General features: G+C 43.2%; 1 protein-coding gene across 2 annotated transcripts in view; it reads right to left on the minus strand.

The window, feature by feature from the left end:
- Positions 1-8,528: 8,528 nt before the first annotated feature.
- The window catches only part of LOC143975366 (extracellular superoxide dismutase [Cu-Zn]-like), a 68,938-nt gene continuing 49,631 nt past the window's right edge, over positions 8,529-27,835 (minus strand). Inside the window, exons 1-2 of one of the 2 annotated variants that reach the window (XM_077477698.1) lie at positions 23,855-24,046; positions 8,529-9,477 (exon numbers count right to left, since the gene is read on the minus strand). In XM_077477698.1, the coding sequence (XP_077333824.1) occupies positions 8,742-9,464 (723 nt within the window). In that variant the 5' untranslated portion in view covers positions 9,465-9,477; positions 23,855-24,046 and the 3' untranslated portion in view covers positions 8,529-8,741. Of the gene's footprint in view, positions 9,478-23,854; positions 24,047-27,835 lie in introns of those variants that run through there. The other variant, XM_077477697.1, reaches the window with a different exon arrangement.

The raw sequence follows: 27,835 nt of genomic DNA on the forward strand, positions 1-27,835 counted from the left end.
AATTTAATCACCTCTGGGTTTTTTATTTTTTGCGCCATAAAAGAAAAAAGACCAAAAATTCAGTAAAAATAATGCATTTTTCTTCGTTTCTGTTATAAAATTTAGCAAATTAGTAATTTTCCTTGTATGTTATAGCCACAAGTTATACCGCTACATATCTTTGATAAAAATAACCCAAATCATTGTATATTATTTGGTCTTTGTGAAAGTTATAGAGTCCACAAGCTATGGTGCCGATCTCTGAAAATTGATCACACCTGAAGTACTGACGGCCTATCTAATTTTTTGAGACCCTAACAAGCCAGGAAAGTACAAATGACCCCTTTTTGGAAAGTAGACATTCCAAGGTATTTAGTAAGAGGCATGGTGAGTTTTTTGAAGTTGTATTTTTTTCCCACAATTCTTTGCAAAATGCAAGATTCACAAAATTGTTATATTAGCAGGTTATTTCTCACACACAGCATATGAATAGCACAAATTACACCCCAAAACACATTCTGCTACTCCTCCTGAGTATGCCGATACCACATGTGGGAGACTTTTACACAGTGCGGCCACGTACAGAGGCCCAACATCGGGTGTTGGAGCATAAATTACACATATAATTTATTGACTACCTCTTACATTTTTGAAGGCCCTGGAGCACCAGGACAATGGAAAGACCCCAAAAATTACCCCATTTTGGCAAGAAAACAACCCAACATATAATCTATGAGGTATATTGAGTCTTTTTAACATGTTATTTTTTTCTACAAGTTTTTTGAAAATGTGTAAAGAAAATGAAAACGTTGTCCATTTACACAATATTTCTAACACATAGCATGTACATACCAAAAATTACACCCCAAAATAGATTCTCCTACTCCTCCTGAGTATGGTGATACCACAGGGTGGCCACATACAGAGGCCCGACATGCAGGGAGCACCATCAGGTGTTCTAGGGACATAAGTTTCAAATCTAATTTGACTACCTATTACACTTTTGTGAGGCACTGTAGTGGGATGAATGTGGCATGGATGATAACTGATGTGGCATGGATGGGCATGAATGGGGATGGCTGGGTACAGCTGAGTACGATTGGGTACGGCTGAGTATGAATAGGTATAGATGTTATGGCTGGGTATGACTGAGTACGACTGGGTAAGGCTGAGTACGACTGAGTATGGATGAGGGTGGATGGGATGGCTGAGCATGGATGGATGGATGAATATTGTTGCAGATGGATGGCTGAGCATGGGTGGATGAGTATGCTGAGTATGTATGAGGATGGATGGATGAGTATGCTGAGTATGGATGGGTATGCTGAGCATGGATGGCTGAGCATGGATGGGTGAGCATGGATGGGTGAACATGGATGGATATGCAATGTATGGATGGGTAAGAATGTATGGATGGATGGATCTGTCACTGAGCAGCGCTGTGAGCACTACACATGCAGCCCACAGTGCTGCTGCCACCGATCTCTCCCCTCTCTGCTCACACTGAATTGAGAGGGGAGGGAGGAACCGGATAATACGCCGGTTTGTTTACATGTGATCACGCTGTAATTTGACAGATCAATCACCTGCTAAATGGCCGCGATCAGTGGCTGTTTACCGTGATCCATGATGTTCTCTATGACCCCCATGGTCAAATGGTCGGTCTGGAAAAGGTTAGGCCCTTTTCCAGATAGGGTTTCTCCGTCAGTGGAGCTCAGGGGATGGCAATCAATCCATTCACATAACCTCAATGATGAGGAACAACCACTTCTGGTGGATTTAATGCAGAATTCTGCTCACCTGCCACTCGATTGCCCCCTTCTCATGGAACACAGTCATAACCGATGGCAGCAGTGTTGGTTTGGGAGCCCTTTGCCGGTCAGAACTTGCTCAAGGCAATTGGGATGCACGTCTTCACAACTCGCGCTCAAACGTTCTGGAACTACGGGCAGCTTTGTGTTCCCTTCAAATTTTCACTCATCTCCTTAAAGGGGAGTCAGTTTTACTGAAAACGGACAACACCACAGCAGTCTCTTATGTGAAGAGGCAAGGGGGCACTCAGAGCTCCACGCTGCTCCAAGAAGTCGAGCCCATCATGTCCTGGGCTCAGAAAAACCTGACCAATATTTCAGTGGTCTTTGTCCCCGGAGTCCAGAACGTCCAAGTAGACTTCCTGTCTTGCACGCAGTTAGACAACAATGAGTGGTCTCTTCATCTGCAGACATTCGAATGGATCCTGTCCTTGAGAGTCAATCCCAAAGTAGACCTATTTGCATCCCCCTGCTACTTCAAAATCAAGAAGTATTACACTCGGGGCTGTTGCAGAAAGGCCTTCGGAGTAGACGCACTACCAGATGAGTGGAGGTTCAACAGGGCATACGCATTTCCCCCGCTTCCAATCATCCTCAGGTTCTTACAGAGACTCCAAGCGGAAGCAGTCAAGGTGGTAGTGATTGCACCTTACTGGCCGAACAGGCCACGGTTTCCCCTCTTGACCTAGCTCAGGTTCTGGGACCCGGTGCCTCTTCCTCCCAGGCTGGACCTTCTTTCTCAGGGGGCAGTCCTGCACTCATGTCCGGTGTCACTAAGACTGATGGTCTGGTTCTTGAGAGGGAAAGGCTGGAATCTTTCGGGTGTGCTTCAAAAGTGATTTCCACCCTCATGAGCTTGAGAAAAGCAAGCATGAATAAAGTCTGAGAGGGTATGAATCCTCATCCTCTATGGGCAGATCATTCAGGGATCCAGGAGTCCAGGATATCTTCGGCTTCCTCCAATCCGGCCTAGATATGTCTCTATCCATCAGCTCTCTGAGTTCAAATCTCAGCTCTGTCAGCCTTCTCGGGAACATCATGGGTGGTTCACCCTTTAATCTGGCAGTTCTTCCATGGGGCAACAAAACCAAGATTCCCCAAATGGGATCTTCCATTGGGTCTTGACTCGCTGACCGGTCACAGTACAGCACGATCCACTCCGCTTTCTATCAAAGATTTTTCTGCAAAGTTGCATTTCTAGTTTCCATCACTTCGTCAAAAGGGTTTTGAAGATTGGGTCCTTGGGTCATGATGAACCTTTCCTGACTTTCTTTCCAGACCGGGTGGTCCTCACCCCTATGCTCGACACAAACCCGAGAGTTACTTCAATGTTCCATGAGAACCAAGAAATTGTCCTACCTACATTCAGGACCCCTCTGGAGTTTGTCTTCTGGATGTGGACGAAATGCTGAAAGAATACCTGCAAGTTGCTTCCACCTTTAGACGCTCCGACTAGCTGTTTATCTTTCACTCCGGCAGTAACAGAGAGAAGCGAGCTTCTCGTCCAGAACAATTGCGGCCTGGATCGTCCAGTCTAGCAAGTATTCTTATAGAGCTAAGGGCTTGTCTCCTCCAGAGATGGTGATGGCACATTCCACCGAGGGTATGGCGGCTTCATGGGCAGCAGCCCGGCATCCAGCTCCAGATGTTAGCTGTAAAGAGGCCTCTTGGGCCTCCATTAATACTTTTTTATGTCATGTTATTGCATAGAGCCTGCGTCTCTATCTTCTGTGAGCTTGGTTTAAGAGTCCTGTCAGTTGATGGGCTAAATTAAATTTCTTTTGATCAGTATACCCACCTGTGTGGACTGGCTAGTTCGTTCCCACACATAGGAAAACTGAAAATTTATTATCAATACTTACCGTAATTTTCCTTTCCTGATGGAGTCCATGGCAGACGGAGTTCCCATCCATCGGTCAAAGAGTTGGCTACATAGTTACATAGTTAGTCAGGTTGAAAAAAGACACAAGTCCATCCAGTTCAACCACAAAAAAAAAATAATAATAATATCATACAATCCCATATACCCAATTCTATACCCAAAGCTGATCCAGAGGAAGGCGAAAAACCCCAACAGAGCGTGATCCAATTTGCTAACGCAGGGGAAAAAAATTACTTCCAGATCCCCCGAGAGGCAATTGGATTTTCCCCGGATCAACTTTTCCTTAAAAAAGTTAGTACCCAGTTATATTATGTACACTTAGGAAATAATCCAGGCCTTTTTTTTTTTAAAGCAATCTACTGAGCTGGCCAGAACCACCTCTGCAGGGAGTCTATTCCACATTTTCACAGCTCTTACTGTGAAGAAACCTTTCAGTATTTGGTGATGAAATCTCTTTTCCTCTAGACATAAAGAGTGCCCCCTTGTCCTCTTTGTTGACTGTAAAGTGAATAAGCCAACACCAAGTTCACTATATGGACCCCTTATATATTTGTACATGTTGATCGTATCCCCCCTTAATCTCCTCTTATCAAGAGTGAGTAAATTCAGTTCCTCTAATCTTTCCTCATAGCTGAGCTCCTCCATGCCTCTTATCAGTTTGGTTGCCCTTATCTGCGCTTTCTCTAGTTCCCCAATATCCTTTTTAAGAACTGGTGCCCAAAACTGAACTGCATATTCCAGATGAGGTCTTACTAATGATTTGAACAGGGACAAAATCTCTCTCTCTTGAGTCCATACCTCTCCTAATACAAGAAAGGACTTTGCTCGCTTTGGAAACCGCAGCTTAGCATTGCATGCTATTATTGAGCTTATGATCTACCAAAACCCCCAGATCCTTCTCCACTATGGATTCCCCCAGTTGTACTCCCACTAGAATGTATGATGCATGCATATTCTTATCCCCCAAGTGCATAACTTTACATTTATCAACATTAAACCTCATCTGCCACATAGTCGCCCAATTAGACAGAGCATTGAGGTTGGCTTGTAAATTGGAAATATCCTGTAAGGACGTTATTCCACTGCATATCTTGGTGTCATCTGCAGACGGAAATATTACATTTGATCCCAGACCCAATATCATTTATAAGGATATTAAAAAGTAAGGGTCCCAGCACTGAACCTTGGGGTACATCACTGATAACCTTAGAGCCTTCAGAGTAAGAATCATTAACCACTACTCTCTGAATTCTGTCTTTTAGCCAGTTTTCTATCCATTTACAAACTGATATTTCTAAACCTGTAGACTTTACCTTACACATGAGCCATGTGTGCGGAACTGTTTCGAACGTTTTTGTAAAATCCAAGTATACCACGTCCACCGCCAACCCTCTGTCCAAGGTTTTACTTACCTCCTCATAAAAAGAAATCCGGTTTGTCTGACAACTTCTGTCTTTCATGAATCCATGCTGTCTGTTGCCTAAGATATTTTTTTCCTGTAAGAACCCGTCTATGTGGTCTTTTATTAATCTCTCCTGCATCTTCCCAACTATAGAAGTTAAACTAACAAGTCTATAGTTACTTGGTAAAGACTTTGTTCCCTTATTAAATATAGGCACAACATTGGCCCTGCGCCAATCCACTGGTACTATTCCCGTCATTAATGAGTCCCTAAAAATTAGATACAACGGCTTTGAAATTACAGAGCTCAATTCTTTTAGGATCCGTGAGTGGATGCCATCAGGTCCAGGTGCTTTATCCACCTTTATTCTGTCCAAATATTTCTGGACCATATCACTTTTGAGCCATTGTGGATTTGGGGCTGTACCTCCCCCATTATGGACATGAGCTCCCCCATGCTCCTTTGTATACATAGAGCTGAAGAAAGTATTTAACAAATTATCCTTCTCTTTGTCCCCAGTCACTCACTCCAGATTATTTTGTAAAGGGCCTACATGCTCAGACTTGACCTTTTTTCTAGTTACGGAACGCAGTCTCTATTGCTGAGCTCAAATTTATGGGAGTGGGGTCCTATAGCATTGGAGAGGAGGAGGGGTTAACTCACACATAGTCTGCCATGGAGTCCATCAGGAAAGGAAAATTACTGTAAGTATTTATAATAAATTTTCCATTATATTTGCCTTGCAAGCATAAAGAGTGTATAAAGTCCTAGTTTTGGACTGTGCAGAGTTTAACCTCTTCCCAACTGTGTAATGCATCAATGCAGCAGCAGGAAAAGTGGGATTCAGCCTAGTTGCCAAACATATGTGTCTGTGACAGTCTGAGGTTGTCTCCAACAGTCTCCAACAGTTCTTAGTCACAGCTTCTGATTGGGAGCCAGAGGGACAGGCTCTTGGTCATGTAACAGCTGGCAGCCAGAGGGAAGAGGTTCAATTTGTTGAGCTGTCTCACTATCTTGTCATGTCTCCAAGTCCTGTGGTCTGACTCAATTCCGATCTTTTGCCCACCTCTGATGCTCTTATGTTTTGTCATGTTCCCATGTGTGATGGCCTGTCTTAGGCCCCTTTTACACTTCTACAACCGTGCGGCAATTTTTGCTGCCACTTTGCCGCGACATGAAGCAATGCCTAAGTAATCTTGAGGTCTGTGGACCTCAAGTCGCATCAAAGTCAGACCAAAGTAGTGCAGAGACTACTTTGAAGTAACTCAGATATAAATGGTACTCATTGGAAATCATGGAGTACGACTTGTCATGTGACTTTCCAGTCCCAAGTCACAGAACAAATTGCACAAGTGTGAAAGGGGCCTTACCGTTCTGTTATTTGCCTACATCATGTATGTAGCCATGTCCTGAGGTCTGTCTCACTGTCATGTCCCCACGTCTTTCTTGCTTGTGACTACTCATCTCATAGACATGTGAGCACAGGCGTGTGCACAGGGTGTGCCGGCTGTGCCTGGGCACACCCTAATCATCCAGTGTGGGGCTGCTAAATATTTAATTAACTGGACCCTTCCTTTTCTGAATAAACACCGTAAGTGATTGGTACCAATCTCTCCTGTCTTCATTCTCAACTGAAGCATGGTAAACTGTTTACTGCAGGCTACAGAAAATAGGACTAGGGAATCTCTGTCTTCAGTTTCTTTCTCTGTCTCAAAAGTGAGATGTCAGGGGCCTGTTTAGACCCTTGATATTTCCCCAAAGCCCCACAAGGGCTCCTAAAAAAAAATGCAAAAAAATTATTTAAAAACATAAAATAAAAATAAAAAATAAAAAAAATAATACAAATAAAAAAACTACCGACACTGTCCACTTCCCTGCTGACACCAATCTTTGATCTGAGACAGTTACGCATTTGCAACTTAATCATTTATTGCCTTTTAAATTATGGTCACTGCAACATAATAGATAATTTGGCTAAACTTCTTGATGTACATGCAGAAGATCAAGTGGACATTTTGCAGCAGAAATGCTCTACTCCTCTGTGCAGGGCTGCACATTGACGATCGTTGGATTTGGGCTGAAGGTATTTATTTTAGTCAGAGGCACTTAAAATGAAACCAAACGGTATCCTTATTCGCCAAATAATAATTTGTACACAGCCACTAACTAATTTCCCTGTAATCTATTTTTCAATTAAATGTTTTTTCTGTGTTTTTACTGCTTTCTTGTACCAATCTTCATATTCTTCCAACCCCCTCCTTTTTTGCTTACTTCGCTTTGTTTAGAGCAAGCAGTGCATGGCTGTTGTGGTCATGTGCATGCTACACATTCCATAGTTCCTAGTCCATCTAGAAAGTGAGCTACATACAATAGGACCATAGAGAAAAAATGTAGCCAGGGACTTTTTTTTTTAATTAAAGTGGTTGTAAAACTCATATGCAATACATGATTTGAATACATGCACCATTTTATAGTTTGCTCAATACAAATCCATGGTGTTCATACTCGGTCAATATGGGATTCGTTTTTTGTATTCTGCAAAAAAAAAAAAAACTGGTTGATCTTGCGCTCTCTATCTCCCCCTTCTGATCATGTCTCCAATTCAGCTAGGGATTTTACAGAGTGGTGTTCCTCAGTTTTCAGTGGGTTTCTATGCTGACCATTTCCTCCCTATCACATCTGAGCAGCCCATGTGACTATAGAGTCACACATGTAGACATATACACAGTGGTAAATGACAGCCCACTCCATCCCTCCTCCTTAATGCCCATTAACCAGCTAAACACAATGGGGGTGGGAAAATACATGTAAATTAATGGAGACTTCACCTCCCTCTTATTGTTAGACACAGGCTGGAGGGGCTGTAACTGGCAGAAATCCACCCACACCATGGTATTGCCAAAAATAATACAGCTTTCATTTGAAATATATATTTGTATGAGAATTTAAAAACCGTTTATTGATAATTATTCATTTTTACTCTGTATTCCAAAGGTTGCTTTTTTTATTTTGAATATGTGACCAGCAGCAGAGGACTAGAGGATTCCTCTGCCACTGTTTCCCTGCAGACAGGCTGGGAAAGAGCTGGGTCATGTGACAGCTGTATATTGATTAGGAAAAAGGTACTTAGAAGTTGTTGTTTTTTTTAAATTTAAATAAACATAGTACCATCATCCACATACAGAAATAGAAGGGACAATGTAACTTTAACAGTGTGTGTTTAGTATCATTTTAATGGACAATTTTTTTTCAACCTGCCTGACGGAAGTCATGTAGCATTATTATACGAATGAGTTGTATTACCTGCAGTGACATTGCAGATAAACCTACCGAGGGAAAGCAGAGAAAGCGGCAGTGGCTGCTAGAATGGAGAGTTAGTCGATCATTCATTTCTATATATCCCGTATCTTTTAAGAATGACACTTGACCATAGAATAATTACTACAAAACCAGACAAGGTGAAGTTTCAGCTTTACTTGTTCATTTTAGGCTTACAAAGAAAATGCCTGTATACAACATCAATCTTTTTGACAGAAAATTGACTGATCACACTAAGGCTTTTACATATTTTGCGACTAGCACAGATCTATAATATGCCTGAATAAAGAGCATTACTAACATCATAGGCAATATTAAATCTGAGACTGACTTCACATTGCCAATGCAATTATTTTGGCTTCTTTTGTTGCATAGTGATACGTCTTGCAACTCTTGGGGTTTTTAACTTTGCGTTCTCTTCCATGTATTTTTCCCAGCTATTTTTATTGGTTGTCCCAATCACACAACAGGCAAGACGTGCGCCTGCATTTCCATTTTCCAAACTAGCCCGGTTATCGCCTTTACCAAGATCGTCGGCCATCTTGTGTACAACTATTGATCTTCCAATTATAGACACTCGACCAAACATTTTCGCTCCAAGATTCATGAGATACTGCTGGATCTTGCCATTACGGACACGAAAATTACCGAAATCCCCCGGATGGTTTGGATGGTCGACAGAAAATGGATTGTAATGTCCTCCAGCAGAATCGCAGCCATTACTGATATCACCAAAGTCGTGGATGTGAATTGCTCTAACAGACTGATTAACATCCTGAGGAAAACCTTCTATGGAGAATACTGCTTCCAACTCCCCATTTGGATAGATCTGTTTGAACAAGATCTGTCCCATGATTTTGATTTCATCATCACCTAATTTTGGGTTTGGTTGTAGTTTACAGGTGGCGTATATAGCTTTATCTTCTTTGTTTGGAACGCCATTGTAGATGGAATCATATATTTCATCGACCTTCTGTAAAATAGTTGTTATCTCAGACTGGCATGTCTGTCCCTCTTCTGCTGTGGCTCCAAAAGAAATACTGATAGCCAAGATGACTGCCAGGAGCATCATATTGAGACTATATCTAAAAATAGAAAAAAAGATTTAAAATTAGCTTGTGCGATACTTTACATATTGAACTGTATGACATTGCCAGATGCAGCCATTAAATTCCATGTTTGAATAAAACCTGTCCTGCTTTACTTATATTACAGTAGAATTGAACCTAAATCAGTAAAATATCATACATACATATACGTTGCACTATCCCTTTAACAATTATTAAAATTGTGTGAACAAATATGTGATGGTATATAATATACAGTATAAAGTGGCTTTCCATGAATAGATCAATATTCAAAAATGAACAAATACTGTATGGTCCATATAACATGTAGAAAATCTGTAGTGAAACTTTTTAAAGTGAACCTTTGTGAGAGTCAGTGCTCCACCACCATAATAACACACCGCCTCCTTACCAGATGGAATGACCTCCAGAGAGTGAGGCCAAAAAGCACTAGTGTATAAGAATATACCCTAGGGATGCCAATCAACCATTTAAACGGCCATCAGTGATCAGCTCCAACTATCAGAGCAGAAGTAGCCAGCATAGGAATCTTAATACTTTTCAAAGGTGATGCTACCAGCATTCTGCACTGATTACAGTAACATAAAGCAGGAAAACAGAAGAACTATAATGCATTATCCTTTTTTTTGTATTCCCACTTTATTTAAACAGATACTCACAAGCATATTGTAGTAAAAGCATGTACTGTAAACACAGAAGCACACCGATTATTGCTGTTTCCTGAAGATGTCTGCTGTGACAAAACGCATCCGGCAGAGCCTGGTAGAGACGTCATCACACATGCATGCTTTAACATGATGACGTCATTTAAAAATTTGTTTTTGATATTTTTAAATCTACAGATTTCATTAAAATACTACCTGATTATCCTGCCATGAATGACCTTGTTTAGACACTTTCTATTATAGGGCAAAATCTGTGTTCTGATTGCGCTCCTGCATCATCACCCAGTCACCTGCGAATATAATGGAGGTTACAAGTGACCATCCTGGCACATATTGTGCAGGTATAATGTTATGTTTAGGAAGTCTGACCTGAGTAACGATGTGTGGCCCATACTGGTACAGAAATAAAGTGGCTGAAAAAAGACCGCAGGAGATCAACAGGTTTTCAAAAGATGAAAACATTATTTTATGATACATAGCGCTCTAACACAGTCGTTCTCAACCTTTTTTCAGTCAAGGCACCCTTTAAAAACGATGGACAATCTCGAGGCATCCCATTTTAAAATGTAAAAACATCCACATAAGTTGAACACTCAATATTAGATGTGATTTATTCTTCCAAAGCAAAATACACTTTTGAAAACTAGTACTGAATAGTATTCCAGTGTTTCTCTTCTCCCTCAGTTTTTCCCCATCACTCAGCTGATGAGACCCCAACGCTGATAAAGAGGGGCAGGGGAGGGTCAGTGCTGGTGACTGCCATCCTCCATATCAACTGATGATGCCATTGGTCTTTAGGATGTTGGCAGCTAGAAGGTTGTAATGGTGCACAATGAAAACCTGTGGTTTTCTGTAACTGAAAGACAGGCATCATCCACACGCCAGCTTGTATACAATTTTTAGGCATTTTGCAAAGGCATCGTTGAAGAAACCTCAAGGAACCCCAGGGTGCCTGGGCACCCTGGGTGAAAAAGGCTGCTCTAACATTAAAATTCTAACTGGCCAAGATTTTGTATCTACTTTAAGAGTATAAAGTGTCTATTGCCCTCTGTACTGTGTTCACAATTTCCAGCCAAGAGTATACATGTGAGGTCAACTTAAGAAAAGGTAGCATTAGTCTGCTTCCAAGGCTGTTTAATTGGAGGGCTTTAACTCCACTATCAGTGACATCACTGGCTTAAAGCGGCATAAGGCTTTATTTCCCTAAAGTTGGCTCATTTTTATATGCATATTACATACTGCCAGGAATGTGCAAACCCCTTCCTGGGCAGAGGGGCATAGTAATGAAAATGCCACCGCAGCCTTGCCTAATGTAAGCACAAAAGTACATGTACCCCTATATATAAAAAAAGGCCCTATTATTATTGGCCCTTCTAGGCAAGCAGACATATTTTCAAAGGCCAGGCAGTGTATTATGCCGCGTAAAAACGACCGGACCTTCTGGCAGAATAGGTCAGACGGAATCATTCGAATAGTCCAATCGTTTTTCTTTAAAAATTTCAGAACAACCTAGAAATAGAACATGTTTCAAATCTGTCCGACGGAATCAATTCCTATTGTGAAAACCGTTCGTCTGTATGCTGGTCTGACGGACCAAATACGACTCAAGGGCAGCTATTGGCTACTGGCTATTGAACTTTCTTTTCTAGTCCCATCGTACGTCATCATGTTCAAAACGAATGGACTTTAGTCTGTTCCTGTGTGGGCAAGTCTGTTCGTTCGGAAGTCTGTCGAAAGTTTGTCGGGAAGACCGTCGGACATTTTCTGCCGTAAAGTCCAGTCGTGTGTACATGGTATCAGAGTTAAAAAAAAATTTGATCTGGTAAATTCCCACATTAGTTTGCCAGGACATTGAACCTCAAACAAATTAGGTTTGCCTCAAACCCTTGCTTGCAGGAAATCCCTTAAATACAGTAGAAGCTGTGGAAACGTATTAATTGATTTTACTTTACCTGACCAGATTCAATGACAACCCCCCCCCCCCTTTTTCCTGACCAGCTGAAAAACAATTCCAGTCTGTATTTGGGCACAAATACACAGACAACCCCAAAAAAAAAAAAAAGTTGATTTTTAGGCTCCATGCACACTGAAGCTCAAAAAAGCTATTCTATTTTTCAATGCATTGTGGGATTTTTGGAGTGTCCTCTGTGTATTTTTATAAAAAACGCCCATTAACGCTAACGCTGTAAAACGCTCATTAACGCTCATTAACGCTAGTATAAAATGCTGTTAAAAGCAGGTTTTTCAACCAGCGTTTTCTGCCAGCAATCTGGCGTCCAGAAATAGCTTTTTTGAGCTTCAGTGTGCATGGAGCCTAATGACGAAGGGTGCAATAAATAGCTTATATTCTGTGCACAGGTACTGTTAGATGGGGACAGTAAGACGAATTGCAAGGGTCACTTTAAATAAAATCTTGGAGGCTGCCATTTAGTTCTCACTCTGCAAATGCTTGTTGCTTGGCTATCATGTTGTCCGTCTATCCATGATAATTCAAGTGTATAAACCAGAACAAAGACTTAGATAAGGACTTCTGACCTCTTTCTACACTTCCCGTTCTGAGCACTTGTTCTGGATCAGTCATTCAGAAAATCTTGAAGCGAGATAAAACTAGGTTTTACATTGCAAGTTTTTCTGTCTTCTTAGAATGTACCCTTAATGGAAGACTAAAGGCAATATTTGTGATGGAACAAAGCCATAGCTGAATATCAAATAGAGTCATTTTCACTACATCCATTCAACATCTATATCCTGTATTTAAAATGTCACAAGGATCTGGAATTCCATGGGAGAATGGATCTGTAGTCTCTGATCAGCAAGAGCATAACATGGAAGACAGCCTCTAATTCTGGGATAATTACAGGTCTTTACACCTGGAGACAGACCATGGCTTTTTAAATGACGTATTGCTACATAAAAAGAAAGTACCTTACAAGTCTAAATGAATGCTGTAGTTCATTATGAAAAGACCAATCCAAGCACAACATTACAGCTGGAAATATTGTTTTATGAAAGGCTATTTACCTGTATCTGCTCTTATTGTTTTGAATGCATGATATTTGGCAGTACAACTCAGAGTGAATTACAGGTTTGGCCTATAATAGTTCCAGAAGCCTTTCAGTAATGCAGACTGTGCATGGTAGCCAATCGGCTTCTAAGTTCAGCTTTCTTAATTAAAGTGGAGGTTCACACAAAAATTGAACCTCCCCTTTTTGGACCCCCCCCCCCTCCTGTCTAAGACAGGCATTTGCACCCACTTCTGGGCATAGACTACCACAGGAGTCTATGCTTCTTCCCGTCCCTCTGCGCTGTCTGCTGGGACACACATGGGTCCCAGGAGACAGCAGGGACCATTTGGATTGCACAGCGCTACTCGCACATGTGCAGTAGGGAACCGAAAAGTGAAGCTGCAAGGCTTTATTTCCTGATTCCCTTACCGAAGATGGCGGAGGCAGCATCCGAGGGACGGTTTGGACTCGGGTGCCAACATTGCTGGACCCTGGGACAGGTAAGTGTCCTTATTTTAAAAGTCAGCATCTGCAGTATTTGTAGCTGCTGACTTAAAAAAAAAAAAAAATAATTCGTGGGACTTCCACTCTAAGCTTTGGCAAAAAAAAACATGGAAGCTGATTTGTTTCTCTGCAGAGCTGCACTAGATTTTGCAGTTTCCTCCAGTTCTAGTAAATCAACCCCATGGTGTAATTCTTTTCAGCTGAGTTAAAGGGTGGAACTTCCGCTCTTTTGTCCCCCCCCCCCTCCCCCTCCATTGCCCGCAGTTCCCGTAAGTAAACAAAGCCGCGATCGTGGCTGTCAGCATGAGATCTGTGAATTTTTTTCCCCCTTCTCATGCTTTCCAGCCTGGAGGAGAGATGTTGGTTCTTATTGACCCCACATCTTTCCATAAAGAGGACCTGTCACACACCACTCCTATTACAATAGATGTTTACATTCCTTGTAATAGGAATAAAGTGATCAAAAAAAATAAAATCAAAAAAAGTGCAAAAATCTAAAAAAAATTAAAAATCAAAACGCCACTGTCCCCAGTAGCTTGCGCTCAGAAGCGAACGCACATGAAAGTCCCGCTCGCATATGTAAATGCTGTTCAAACCACACATGTGAGGTATCGCCACGTGAATTAGAGCATGTGCAATAATTTTAGTACTAGACCTCCTCTGTAACTCTAAACTGGTAACCTGTAAAAATTTTCAAAGTGTCGCCTATGGAGATTTTTAAGCACCGAAGTTTGGCGCCATTCCATGAGTGTGCACAATTTTAAAGTGTGACATGTTAGGTATCTATTTACTCGGCGTAACATCATCTTTCACATTGTATAAAAAAATGGGCTAACTTTACTGTTTTGCTATTTTTTACTTCATGAAACCGTTTCTTTTCCAAAAGAAAAGGTGTTTGAAAAATGATTGCACAAATACCGTGCAAGATGTTGCAATGACCGCCATTTTATTTCCTAGGGTGTCTGCTAAAAACATATATAATGCTTGGGGGGTTCTGAGTAATTTTCTAGCAAATAAATTATGATTTTTACATGTAGGAGAGAAGTGCCAGAATAGGCCGGTATTGAAGTGGTTAAAAATCAGCAGCTACAGTATGTGTAGCTGCTGGCTTTTAATTTTGCAGCGGTGGGCAGACCTCCACTTTAACTTCTATTCTGGGAGCACTCAGAAGTGTAGGTTCTCGCTAAACCCAAAGTCCCCCAGGCAGCATCAGAAAACAGTAGTTTTGATTGCAATACTCATCTCCTCTGCAGTGCTGTCCCTTGCAGTAATTCCTCTCTGCCACTAGATGTCCTCAGTTTTCCAGGTTAAATGACAACCATCATAAATAAAATATGATGGGATTAGACCCTCTTTTAGGATTTAAATGCCATTGAGTATTATAGTATTAAGCCTGCAGTACTGTTTTTAGTTTTCCTTTTAGGTCCACCCAAGGAAGTGAGGCTATAACTTATTTTGTCTTGATTTGCTATAGAGCACTTACTTTTCCATGTTTTTAAAAGCGCATCCCAAGTCCCAGCTTCCCCAAATTTAAGTGCACTGTTCACATCACAAAGTTATGCTTCTGCAAAAAGGACGGGAACCTCTGTCAGAGCCTGGAGGAGGGACATGGGAGTGGCTTGTAATGCAGTTCTTGGGAGCTGAATGATATGGAGAGTCAGTAGTGGTTCTGCCCTGGAGCACACTCATTAGGGTGGTTATGTTGGGGTTCCAGGAGAACCCAGCATGGCAGTGTAGCTACCCTATAGAAGGAAACCATAGGCACATAGATAGACAGTATACACAGCAGAGGACAGCAAGCCAATAAGTAAATGAGGTATCCTGCTAGATACAGTATATACTACTTTTGATGCCACTTCAATATGACCTGCATTGACTTCTGTTAAAGAAGTTGTATGCAAGCCATGATAAAGTTGTACCGGCATGTCGGATTCAAAGTTGCGCTACTTTGCAGCAGTGTGAACCTGGCCTAAGTGTCATTTCTCTGTGCTGTCTCATTCCTCTGACATCTGTAGGAGTTACTTTTGACAAGTTTTCCTGACACCAAGAGATAAAATGGTGACAGAGGAAGGACCTTTAGCTAATTTAAAGCCTAAGCTCTGTTCCTGTGTGAAGAGGGCTGTGTCCCTTCCCTCCAATCAGCTTTCATCACTCATGTATAGTGTGCAACTGCAGCTCCCCACCCCCTGTTTTGTGAGTAATCCTTTTCATCTATGATTTTTACAAGGATCTACAGGACAATTGGCTGCAAACAAAAAGTTACAGTATTTCACAAAAGTGAATACACCCTTCACATTTTTGTAAATATTTTATTATATCTTTTCATGTGACAACACTGAAGAAATTACACTAAAATACAATGTAAAGTAGTGAGTGTACAGCATGTATAACAGTGTAAATTTACTGTCCCCTCAAAATAACTCAACAAGTGAGTACACCTCTAAGTGAAAATGTCCAAATTGGGCCCAAAGTGTCAATATTTTGTGTGGCCACCATTATTTTCCAGCACTGCCTTAACACTCTTGGGCATGGAGTTCACCAGAGCTTCACAGGTTGCCACTGAAGCCCTTCACCTTGTGCTCCTCCACCTTCCATTTGAGGATGTCCCACAGATGCTCAATAGGGTTTGGGTCTGGAGACATGCTTGGCCAGTCCATCACCTTTACCCTCAGCTTCTTTAGCAAGGCAGTAGTTGTCTTGGAGGTGTGTTTGAGGTCGTTATCATGTTGGAATACGGCCCTGTGGCCCAGTCTCGGAAGGGAGGGGGATCATGCTCTGCTTCCGTATATCACAGTACATGTTGGCAATCATGGTTCCCTCAATGGACTGTAGTTCCCCAGTGTCGGCAGCTCTCATGCAGCCCCAGACCATGACACTCTCACCAACATGCTTGATTGTAGGCAAGACACACTTGTCTTTGTACTCCTCACCTGGTTGCCACCACACACGCTTGACACCATCTGAACCAATTAAGTTTATCTTGGTCTCATCAGACCACAGGACATGGTTCTAGTAATCCATGTCTTTAGTCTGCTTGTCTTCAGCGGGCTTTCTTGTACATCATCTTTGGAAGAGGCTTCCTTCTGGGATGACAGACATACAGACAAATTTGAAGTGGGCGGAGTATGGTCTGAACACTGACAGGCTGACCCCCCACCCCTTCAACCTCTACAGCAATGCTGACAGCACTAATCTGTCTATTTTACAAAGACAACCTCTAATATGAGGCTGGGCCATGTGCAATCTTCTTATAGCCTAGGCCATGTGCACTCAACTTCTTTGGTTGACCATGGCGAGGCCTGTTCTAAATAGGACTTGTCCTGTTAAACCACTGAATGGTCTTGGCAGCTCAGTTTCAGGGCAATCTTCTTATAGCCTAGGCCAGTGATTGGGAACCTAGGCACACCAGATGTTTTTGGAACTACATTTCCCATGATACTCAACTACACTGCAGAGTGCATGATCATCATGGGAAATTGGGAAATGTAGTTCCAAAACATCTGGGGTGTCAAGGTTTGTCATGACTGGCCTATGCCATCTTTATGTAGAGCAACAATTCTTTTTTTCAGATACTCAGAGAGTTCTTTGCCATGAGATGCCATGTTGAACTTCCAGTGACCAGTATGAGAGAGTGAGAGCGATAACACAAAACTTAACACACCTGCTCCCCATTCACACCTGAGACCTAGTAACAATAATGAGTCACATGACAACGGGGAGGGAAGACTGCTAATCGGTCCCAATTTGGACATTTTCACTTAGGGGTGTACTCACTTTTGTTGCCAGTGGTTTAGACATTAATGGCTGTGTGTTGAGTTATTTTGAGGGGACAGTAAATTTACACTGTTATACAAGCTATATGTTATACACTCACTACTTGACACTACATTGTAGCAAAGTGCCATATCTTCAGTGTTGTCACATGAAAAGGTAGAATAAAATATTTTTAAAAATGTGTGGGGTGCACTTACTTTTGTGAGATACTGTATGTAGGAGGATTTGTTTCATCTCTGTGTATCACCTGAGGCCAGTCACTTAACTGGGTATATGTAAAGCCGCGTACACACGGGGCGGACTGTCTGGCCAACTTAGTCCGTCAGACAATCCGACGGACAGTCCGTCATACTTTCGAATGAACGGACTTGCCCACACACGGCACTTTTTGAGCGGACTAATACGGCGTACTAAGTCCGCCATACTATCCGCCCTACTTTTGAAATGAACGGACTCGCCCACACACGTGGAGGAAAGTCCGCTCATTTCGAGCGCGTCTCCAGGTAGGCGGGGCCCGCGAAGGAGATGTCGCTGACCCCGCCGCCTGGTATGGACTTAAAGGGGAACCCCAACGCCGAAAAAAATCGGCGTGGGGGTCCCCCCAAGTCCACAACAGACCCTTGTCCGAGCACGCTACCCGGCCGGCCAGGAAAGGGGGGCGAGCGAGCGCCCCCCCTCCTGAGCCGTACCAGGCCGCGTGCCCTCAACATGGGGGGTGCCTTGGGGAAGGGGGGGGGCGCGCGGCCCCCCCACCCCAAAGCACCTTGTCCCCATGTTGATGAGGACAAGGGCCTCTTCCTGACAACCCTGGCCGTTGGTTGTCGGGGTCTGCGGGCGGGGGGCTTATCGGAATCCAGGAGTCCCCTTTAATAAGGGGGCCCCCGGATACCGGCCCCCCCACCCTATGTGAATGAGTATGGGGTACAATGTACCCCTACCCATTCACCTGTAAAATAAAAGTACAAAAAAAAACACAACACTGGCCCGGTCTTCTGTCGCCGCCGTCGCCGACGCCTTCCGTTCTTCTTCTTCTTCTTCTTCTTCTCCAGGGGATGTTGCCTCGACGATCTCTCCGGCCGGAATGCCAGGGACGCACTGCGTGGCCACTTATTTAGGGACAATGGGACGGTGTCACATGGCTTTATGTCACATGGGTTGGTGTCACATGGTGACCCCGCCCCCTTACGATGTCATAGTCCCCATGTGACATCAACCCATGTGACCAACCCATGTGACATAAAGCCATGTGACACCGCCCCATTGTCCCTATATAAGCAGTGCGTCCCTGGCATTCCAGGCAATCGTCGAGGCAACATCTCCTGGAGAAGAAGAAGAAGAAGAAGAAGAAGAAGAACGGAAGGCGGCGGCGAAGGCGGCGACAGAAGACCGGGCCACCGCCTGTAAAAGAGCTATAAGAAGGCACGGTGGCCCGGCAGAAGAACCGAAGAGGGGGACAAGACCCCCGAAGTCGGGAGAAGAGGCCGGCGGCGAGGAAGACAGCTGGACTCCTCCGCAAGCAAAAGAGCTACAAGAAGATAGCGGAGGAGTCCGGCGAGAAGACCCCCGAAGACGGAAGACCCCCGGAGCTGTGCAATAAAGTATTTTATCCCGTGTGTTGTGTTTTTTTTTGTACTTTTATTTTACAGGTGAATGGGTAGGGGTACATTGTACCCCATACTCATTCACATAGGGTGGGGGGGCCGGTATCTGGGGGCCCCCTTATTAAAGGGGGCTCTCGGATTCCGATAAGCCCCCCGCCCGCAGACCCCGACAACCAACGGCCAGGGTTGTCGGGAAGAGGCCCTTGTCCTCATCAACATGGGGACAAGGTGCTTTGGGGTGGGGGGGCCGCGCGGCCCCCCCTTCCCCAAGGCACCCCCCCATGTTGAGGGCACGTGGCCTGGTACGGCTCAGGAGGGGGGGTGCTCGCTCACCCCCCTTTCCTGGCCGGCCGGGTAGCGTGCTCGGACAAGGGTCTGTTGTGGACTTGGGGGGGACCCCCACGCCGTTTTTTTTCGGCGTTGGGGTTCCCCTTTAAGTCCATACCAGGCGGCGGGGCCAGCGACGTCTCCTTTGCGGGCCCCGCCTACCTGGATACCCGCTCGAAATGAGCGGACTTTTCTCCAGGCGGGAAAAGTTCGCTCATTTCAAAAGTACGGCGGACTGGCACACACACGGGCGGATTGTCCGCCGAAATGCGAGTCCGACGGACAGTATTACGGAAATTCCAAAATACTTAGTCCGCCAGACTGCACGCTGAAAAAGTCAGCTGAAGCCCACACACGAGCGGACTGTCCGCTGAAATGTGTTTCGGCGGACTAAGTAGGCCAGACAGTCCGCCCGTGTGTACGCGGCTTAAGGGTTTACAACCACTTTAAATGTAATCTTCAGGTACAGGGAAAAAAAAAATTACACTTTTTGTGACCTCCGCCAATACAAGGGTTGTTATATGCTCGTTTTTGCCTTTGGATGGAGAAGTAAACCAGGATACTCACTTTATTCCTCGCTCCTGCAGGCTCCCCCAGTTTGTGCGGCTGGTCACCTACAAGTCTCACGCTTACCTACTTTTCATACATCGCCTTGTATTGTGCATGATGATGCTGAGTCACCACCCACAGCCCAGAAGAGAATAGGAATGAAGGGTAAGTAATGCAAGTAATGCACCGTTGTTCTCTACCCCTAGAGATAACTAGCATTCAACCCTTGCTGTGCATGGGAGAGGTCGGTACTGAAACTTTTTTCTCTATTCCAGAGTTGAACTTTCCTCTCTTCCTGTTCTGAAACCTATCACCTGGACAGGAAGTGAAGAGAAATCTCCCTCCTTGGAACACACATAGCAATAGAATCCTGAGTCCGGTTCTCAACATTTTTTACTAGAAAATGTGTATTTATTTCTGTGTCCCCACTGTACAAATTTCTCCTTACTTCCTGTTTAGTCTGATATCATCTCTCACACAGATAAAAATAAAATGCTAACAAAGGCTCTGCTTTCCTTACTATCCAAAACCAAAAAAAAATGGGGCTGGTGTTAAATTTTAACAAAGGGAGAAGAATTGTTACATAGTTTACACACCACACTAAATAATAATTTGTATAAACTTGCCTGTGCTTTTGTTTGAAAAAAAATTCCAGCAACTGAATATGGGAATTTTTTAGAAGCAAAAAATAAAGAAAAGGGAATTGTAGTATAAGGGAAGCTGTTACTTTATATTGGTAAAAAGTATATTTATACCTTTTCAGAGGTGTAATTACCCTTTCAATCTAGTGGACTGTTATGTATTAGTTTATTTGATGGAAAGCTGAGTGCCAGGAAATATGGAGGAGCCAGTTTAACTTGGCAGGGTTCATCCACAAATATTGACTCAGTAGGGAATAGTGGGAACCATTGTTTCTGATCTGAATAAATTAAAACGATGGTTACTTTCAGCGGTATACAAGGATATATTTTTATCGCTAGATACATAGAAGCAGTGATAACACAGACAGTAGGTCAGATTATCAAAATATCAGTATATACGCAGATGAGTTTATTTATTCCCTGAATACATTCATGTGCCAAGTGTCCTGAACAAATTCAAGCGTGATGCACTTCTAAAAAGCGCGAAAGAAAAACAAGTACACGGCGGACCCTATATTGACCAATCAGGTTTTCGCTCTATTTATTTACTACAGTTTTGAACCTAAGGGAAGTGTCCGATTTATTTCTGCAAGGAGTTTCATTTTCCTCCTTTATGAAAAAACTTTTATAAAAGTTGTGCTTTATTTGTACACAAATTCTGATCTTCATGTAATAACTCCAACAATTATAAAGATAGCTTTGAGGAAACTGGTTAGTGCAGGTTTCTAAATTGTCCTGGTTTGTTAATTAGAAATGTTTCGTTTTCATATGGAGACTTTCAGGCTTGATGTAACCACCTGCTGGTGCCTTTGTGCAGCCAACGCCGCTGTCACAGACACAATTACTTTAATAAATGGTAATGTCAAGAAATCCAGTGGAGGAAGGGGGAGATTGGGCAAGGCAGACATTGACGTAGGGGGAATAGTAGTGATTTTGATTGGTATTCTACCTGTCCTATGAATTGTTTTCCCAAGTTGGTCCACAGCATATGCACACCACCCAACTTTTTAAGATGGGAATGAGGGGCACCTATTAGCAAAAGTATGTAGGCATAGGACATGCCCCTTGCCATGCCCCTTAACCACTTCCTGCCTGGAGGCCGTCATATGACGTTCTGCATTTTGAGTGGTGATATCTGAATGATGCCTGCAATTCTTTGTCATGTAAAAACAATCATGGCGGCTGTTCAGCCGCTTGATTGTTTTTACAGGCGGCGGGAGGGGACATCCCCCCTCCTCCTGCCACCTTGCAGTGCTTGCATGGGCGAGCTGGAGAAGTCCCCTTTGTCCCAAATCAGGGACAGTCTCCCGAAATTAGGGACATTTGGGAGCTATGCATATGTCCCTTAGGCACATGATCCATACCAATAGCAGCTGGTGTTTTGTTTGTTTTTTGGGGGGCGGCGGGTTTTTCCCCCTGTGGCAACCCTCCCACTGCTTGCTTGCTCATGGGCAGTGGCTCCCGTGTCCTTTGCTCCATCATCATGGCAGCTTCTGCCATGCGTCCCCTCTCTCCTCCTCCTCCTAGGCGTTCAATAGGATTTGTGTGCCGCATTTTCTTTGTTTATATTGTTACTTTAAATGTGTTTATATATAATTTTTTTGCTTTGTGCGCTGCATTTTCTTTGTTTATATTGTTCCATAGGATTGCCTGTCCCTTCTGCCAATCAGGTGACTGGTCTCACGACCCGCTTCCTGATTGGCTGGGAGGATTAGCGTGAGAATAGCAAATATTAATTTGCTATTGTCACACAACTGGGTGGGCTCTGAGCCCAGTGCCCTGCACCCCAAGCCCACCCTTATTTTGAAGCCTATTGGAGCATCTGGCTCTAATCACATGCTTCATAAAATAACACCCCCCACCATTGGAATCCATGGTCTGGCACCCTGTATGTTGATCAGGGGGCTGGACGCATAGATAGGGGGGCAGTGCCCGTGTGCCCCCCGTGTGCCCCCCTTGGACAGGCCGCCACTCCATCCAGAAGCATAACTAGCTCTTGGTTCACAAGAACTCATTTTTAAAACAAACAGATGACTCATGTACGCTCCCTAATATTACATTTCTTACTTCATTACAATGCTATGAACGCTAGTGAACTTTGAAAAGAAATTACAAACGGAAACCAATGGTGTAACTTCAATCCTATGACATAAGTATGTCTTCTTTTGGTTCTGTAAAAAAATTATGTAGTCAGATTATTATTCAAGCATCGCTCACACAGGGTCTTATACCGCAGTGATGAACTCACAAATACTGTAATAATATACACAAGACCCGTTGCCTTGTCTGGACATACTACTGTCCAATGCTAGAGGAAATGTGGGTCATCACAAGCCTAAACAAGGACACCAGTAATGTGACGAATCCCCTTGACCTGCCTTTCCCTAATGTTAGTAATATGGGTTTGATAGAAAAATTACCTGCTGCAGGGATATGCAATTAGCGGACCTCCAGCTGTTGCAAAACTACCCATGAGTCCCATGAGGTATAGCAAGACTCTGACAGCCACAAGCATGACACCCAGAGGCAGAGGCATGATGGGACTTGTAGTTTTGCAACAGCTGGAGGTCCGCTAATTGCATATCCCTGTGCTACAGATACTTTATATGCACCAGCAAAGATTATGGTAACATTTTGATTCCAAATGTGGATCTTCACTATGGCAAGATATTTTGACTGGTGTGGGTCAAAGGTCTTAAGTAATTGATTTTGCTCAAAGTTCTCAAGACAAAGCAGTCTCTTCATGAAAGTAGATCCCCTTCAACTTAAAAATTTAAAATAAAAGTGAAAAACAACTGAACAACAATCTTAATTGAAAACACAAATTAAATTTTGATTCCTGCCATTCATTGTAGATTTCACTCCCCTGCTGTTTTTTAAGTTCCTTTCTCATTTTCCCTCTGCTCTTTTTGTCCATCCATTCTATAACCTCATCTTTCCTATGTTCATTTTCTATAATCAGCTTACTTGTGGCATGATAACTACCCTCAAAAATTATAAACCTGATCTGATATCAACATATTTTATATTATGGTCAGTAAAGATACAACATTTCTTGTTCAAGCTTAAAAATATTTGGAACACTCAATCCACCTTTGGCATTCCTTATAACAAAAGGTTGTTCTAAACTAGATTGGAAAGAAAGGTAATTCACAAAATGTATTATATAACAGTTTTGATTTTTTCCACTGTGACTGCTGGTACTAGTGCAGAGACCAGCAGATGAGAACCACTGCTTTATGTTATTCTAGTAAGTTCCAGCACCTGGGACCCTTCAGGTTTCAATGACAGATAAAAAAGCTGTTTACCTTAGCTGCAGGGAGTCCAGTGTCTAGTAGTGTAGGTAGTAGTAGGGTGGTAGAGGTCCAGTGTCTAGTAGTGCAGGCAGTAGTAGGGGTCCTGTGTCCAGTAAAGCAAAGAGCACAGATAAAAGCAATGTACGCAGTTAGCTTTGGAGTGCAGTTAGACTGGAATGTTTTGTAACACAAGGCTGGGTGGGATTACACATTGGGATACACATTCCAGTGAGCCTGTATTTATTTGGATGAAGTTCATTATAATTTAGTTACATAAAATCTGCCCAACCAATCTGTGCTAGAACTAACTGATTTATGTAACGTCCTAAGTTTTTTTTCCTGGCAATAACAAAACCAGAAACACAGAAAAAAAACCCATTAGGTAATACATATGATACAATTATTGAGTCAATCATTATATTTTGAGTTTTATTATTTAAAAAAATAATGATTCCCTTTTATTTTGTGTAATCATTTAACATGAATTGATACATACCCCCTAACTTTAGAACATGAGAAAGAGTGATCCTTAAACCATTAGGCCGCGTACACACGCGCGGACTGTTCGCCCAACTTTGTCCGTCCAACAGTTTCGGCAAACAGTCCACGACGTACGAACAGTTTGCTGAAACCGTGCGCGATGACGTGAACGGCACGTACGACGGGACGAAAAATGCGACGTCCTATACACTGCATTATAGCTTTCGGCGTGAAAATCCTTTCTGAGCATGCGCGCAACTTTTTTTGACGAACACACACGAGCGGACAAGGTTTCAGCGGACAGTTTTTCGGAAATTCCGAAAAACCTTGTCCGTCCAACTGTCCGCTGAAACTGTCCGCTGAAAGCCCACACACGAGCGGACTGTCCGCCCAAACACTGTTCAGCGGACAAAGTTGGGCGAACAGTCCGCCCGTGTGTACGCGGCCTTAGAGTGTTTTGCCTTTTGACATTATTATTTATGGTGTCAAAGAAGGTGTTGGCAAAGATGTGATGTTCTTCCAACACACAAATAAATTAGAAGATGGATGCAATTGTTAAATACTAATTAGAGAGTCCATGGGTTGGTCCTTGCTGGTCCTCTGATAGACCAACCCCACAGTTGGTCCATAATGTGCTGAAAGTTGCCACGGATTGATTCCCTGATCTGTAAACTCCAAGAGCAGGGCCATCCTATTCCTTCTGTATTAAAATGTATTGTAATTGTGCTGTCTCCCTTTATATTGTAAAGTCCTGCACAAACTGCTGGTGCTATATAAATTCTGTATAATAATAATAATAATAATTCCCTGGTGCCCTCCCTGATTCCCATCCCTCATACTCCCCCTACTACTGGCTTTTCATATCTTAGTCTTTCTCCTTTTTCTATTTTTTTTTTAACTTCTTTGCTACTCTACATCACCAAGTGTAACCACCTTCTCCATTGACCTCAAGCCATGGGCTCACATTAATTGGTCCATCAACTAGAATCTAGATTAAGGTAGTACTGGCCCTACTTCCTGCCCTGGGACTGTTTTCCACCTACTGGTTCAATTTTCTTGAGCACCAAATATGCATTTGCTCTTCACAGCTTGGATTGTTTAAAACTACATATTCATGTACTAACATTATTATTAAGCCTTTTAATGGTTGTGTGTATGTCTTATTTCTTTTGTAATGTACTGCTCAAGTTTAAAGGTGTTGTAAAGGAAGAAGGTTGCATTAAGATAAAAAACGGTCTGTGTATAGCAGCCTCCCTTGCACCCCTCATTTACTTACCCAAGCCCCATCTCTCTCCAGCTATGTCCACGAGTGTCTAAGCCATCCAGGACACTCCTCCTGATTTGCTGAGACACAGCAGTAGCGCCATTGGCTCACGTAGCTGTCAATCAAAGTCAGTCAGACAATCAGGGGAGAGAGGGCGGGGCCTGGTCAGGGCTCCATGTCTGAATGGAATGGATACACTGAGCTCTGACTCAGCTCAGGTGCCCCCATAGAGAGCTGCTGGTTGAGGGGATAGGAGGGAGGGGCCAGGAGCAGAGGGAACCAAGAAGAGAAGGATCCAGGCTGCTCTGTGCAAAACCAATTGCACAGAGAAGGCAAGCATAACATGTTTGTTATTTTAAAAAATAAAAACAACTATACTTTACAATCACTTTAAGCCCTGGTTCACATTAAAGCGATTTGGCATGGGATTTGACATGTCAGCATGACATTGCCAGTGACCTCGGATGGATTCCCAAAAGTAGTTTCTGTACTACTTTTGGTGACTTGGGGGTGCAATTGCCATAGACATCTGTGCAGCAACACACACAGATGTCTCTGAAATCACCCCTGAAGTCGGGACTGAATGCGGCAATGAAATTGTGAGTTCAGCTGAACTCGCACAATTTCATTCCCGCTGTCAGTGTAAACCTGAGCTAAATGTTTGACACATTTTTATATTCTGAAACTCTGCAATGCAGTAATAAAATATTTTTAAACAGAACATGGGAAAGAGGGGTACCTTGAAGTGAGAAGAAATGTGGTGCATGCAGGACTCTGTATTGAAAAAAGGACTTGGCTACATTGTATTGAATGTTGGGCATGGTTTACATTGGTACTCAATACACACATGCCAAAGTCCCACAGATACACATAAACATGAAGAAAAAAGTATATCTGCACACTTCTGTATATATTACATTATTGTATATGCGTATTAAATTATGATTAATGTATTATTAATCTAATGTCCAGATTACCCCTAACGTAGGTTATGAGACACTATAGCTGGCTTCTGTGTTCTTCACCTATAGCAGGCCCTTTCTCATGAGGCAAACAAGCCTACCAGTACTCAGTTGCCCCCAGTCAGGGCCGTCGCCAGCATAAGGCAGTCCAGGCGGGCACCAGGAGGGGGAGGGCATTAAACTCACAGGTCCCTCAAGAAAAGCTCATGCTGACCCAGCCCCACTCACACCTTTACCCAGCTGAGCATAAGTCACACAATGCGCACCACGCTGTGAACATCAGCCGCTGTCTCCACACTAGCTTCTACTTACTCCTCTCTCCAAGTCCTGCGTGAAGGGCAGAACAATCGATTCTCTCTCTCCAGGCTGCAGACCTGCAATGAACCATTCCCACTCACAATGGCAGTAGCAGAAACACCTCCAGTACAGCACAGAGACAGCAATGAACTGGAGGCGAGAGATGAGGGGGTGGAGTCCAGTGCAACTGGGGGGCGGAGTCAGCGGGCACTGGAGCGGGATCAGCGTGGAGCAAGGAATAGATGGCAACATAGGCGCAGTGTGGAAGGGAAAAAGAGAAATGGTCATGGGGGCAAGACAGAAGATTACATTGCAACAGAGGGGCAGAATCTGCTTCCTATCCACTTGCTCAGCTTGGGATCTGTGTGCTGATCCCCGCTAAACAGAGCCCACACAGCCCACTCTGCTCTGTGGGTGGTCAGGTGTAAACAGATTTGTATTTGCCCTCCAATCCCATCTGCCCAGACAGAGGGGAACAGACCCCTTCATTTGTTTTTTTTGGCAAATTGGTTTGGATTGGAGGTAGGCAGGTGTAAATGGACACAAGTCTATTTACATCTACCACTAAATAGAGGAGAATAGAGGGTTTGATTGGGTCCACCTGAAAAACTGACAGGAAGATCCCATCAGACCAATCATGTGAAAGTCCTTAGGGTGCCAGGATGGGGGGGGGGGGGGCATTTTTTATGTGCTGCAGACATGTTCTTTTAACACACTCCTGGCTCATTAAAATGCAAATCAATTAGATACTTTTTTGAAATACGTTTTTCTAGAAATTTTGTGTTGTTCTGTCTCTCACTGATAAAATAAACCTACCATTAAAATATAGACTGATCATTTCTTTGTCAGTGGGAAAACCTACTAAATCACCAGGGGATCAAATACTTTTTTTCCTTGGTGTATAATATATTTATTCATAAGTCCTTCAGTTTATAGTCCATATAAAAAGATTATAGCAATGTAACAAGGTTGCGTAACCATAAAATGTCC

This window comes from Lithobates pipiens, unplaced genomic scaffold, assembly GCF_037356315.1.
Source record: "Lithobates pipiens isolate NorthernLeopardFrog02 unplaced genomic scaffold, aLitPip1_a1.2 Scaffold_13, whole genome shotgun sequence".
NCBI classification, from domain to species: Eukaryota; Metazoa; Chordata; class Amphibia; order Anura; family Ranidae; genus Lithobates; species Lithobates pipiens.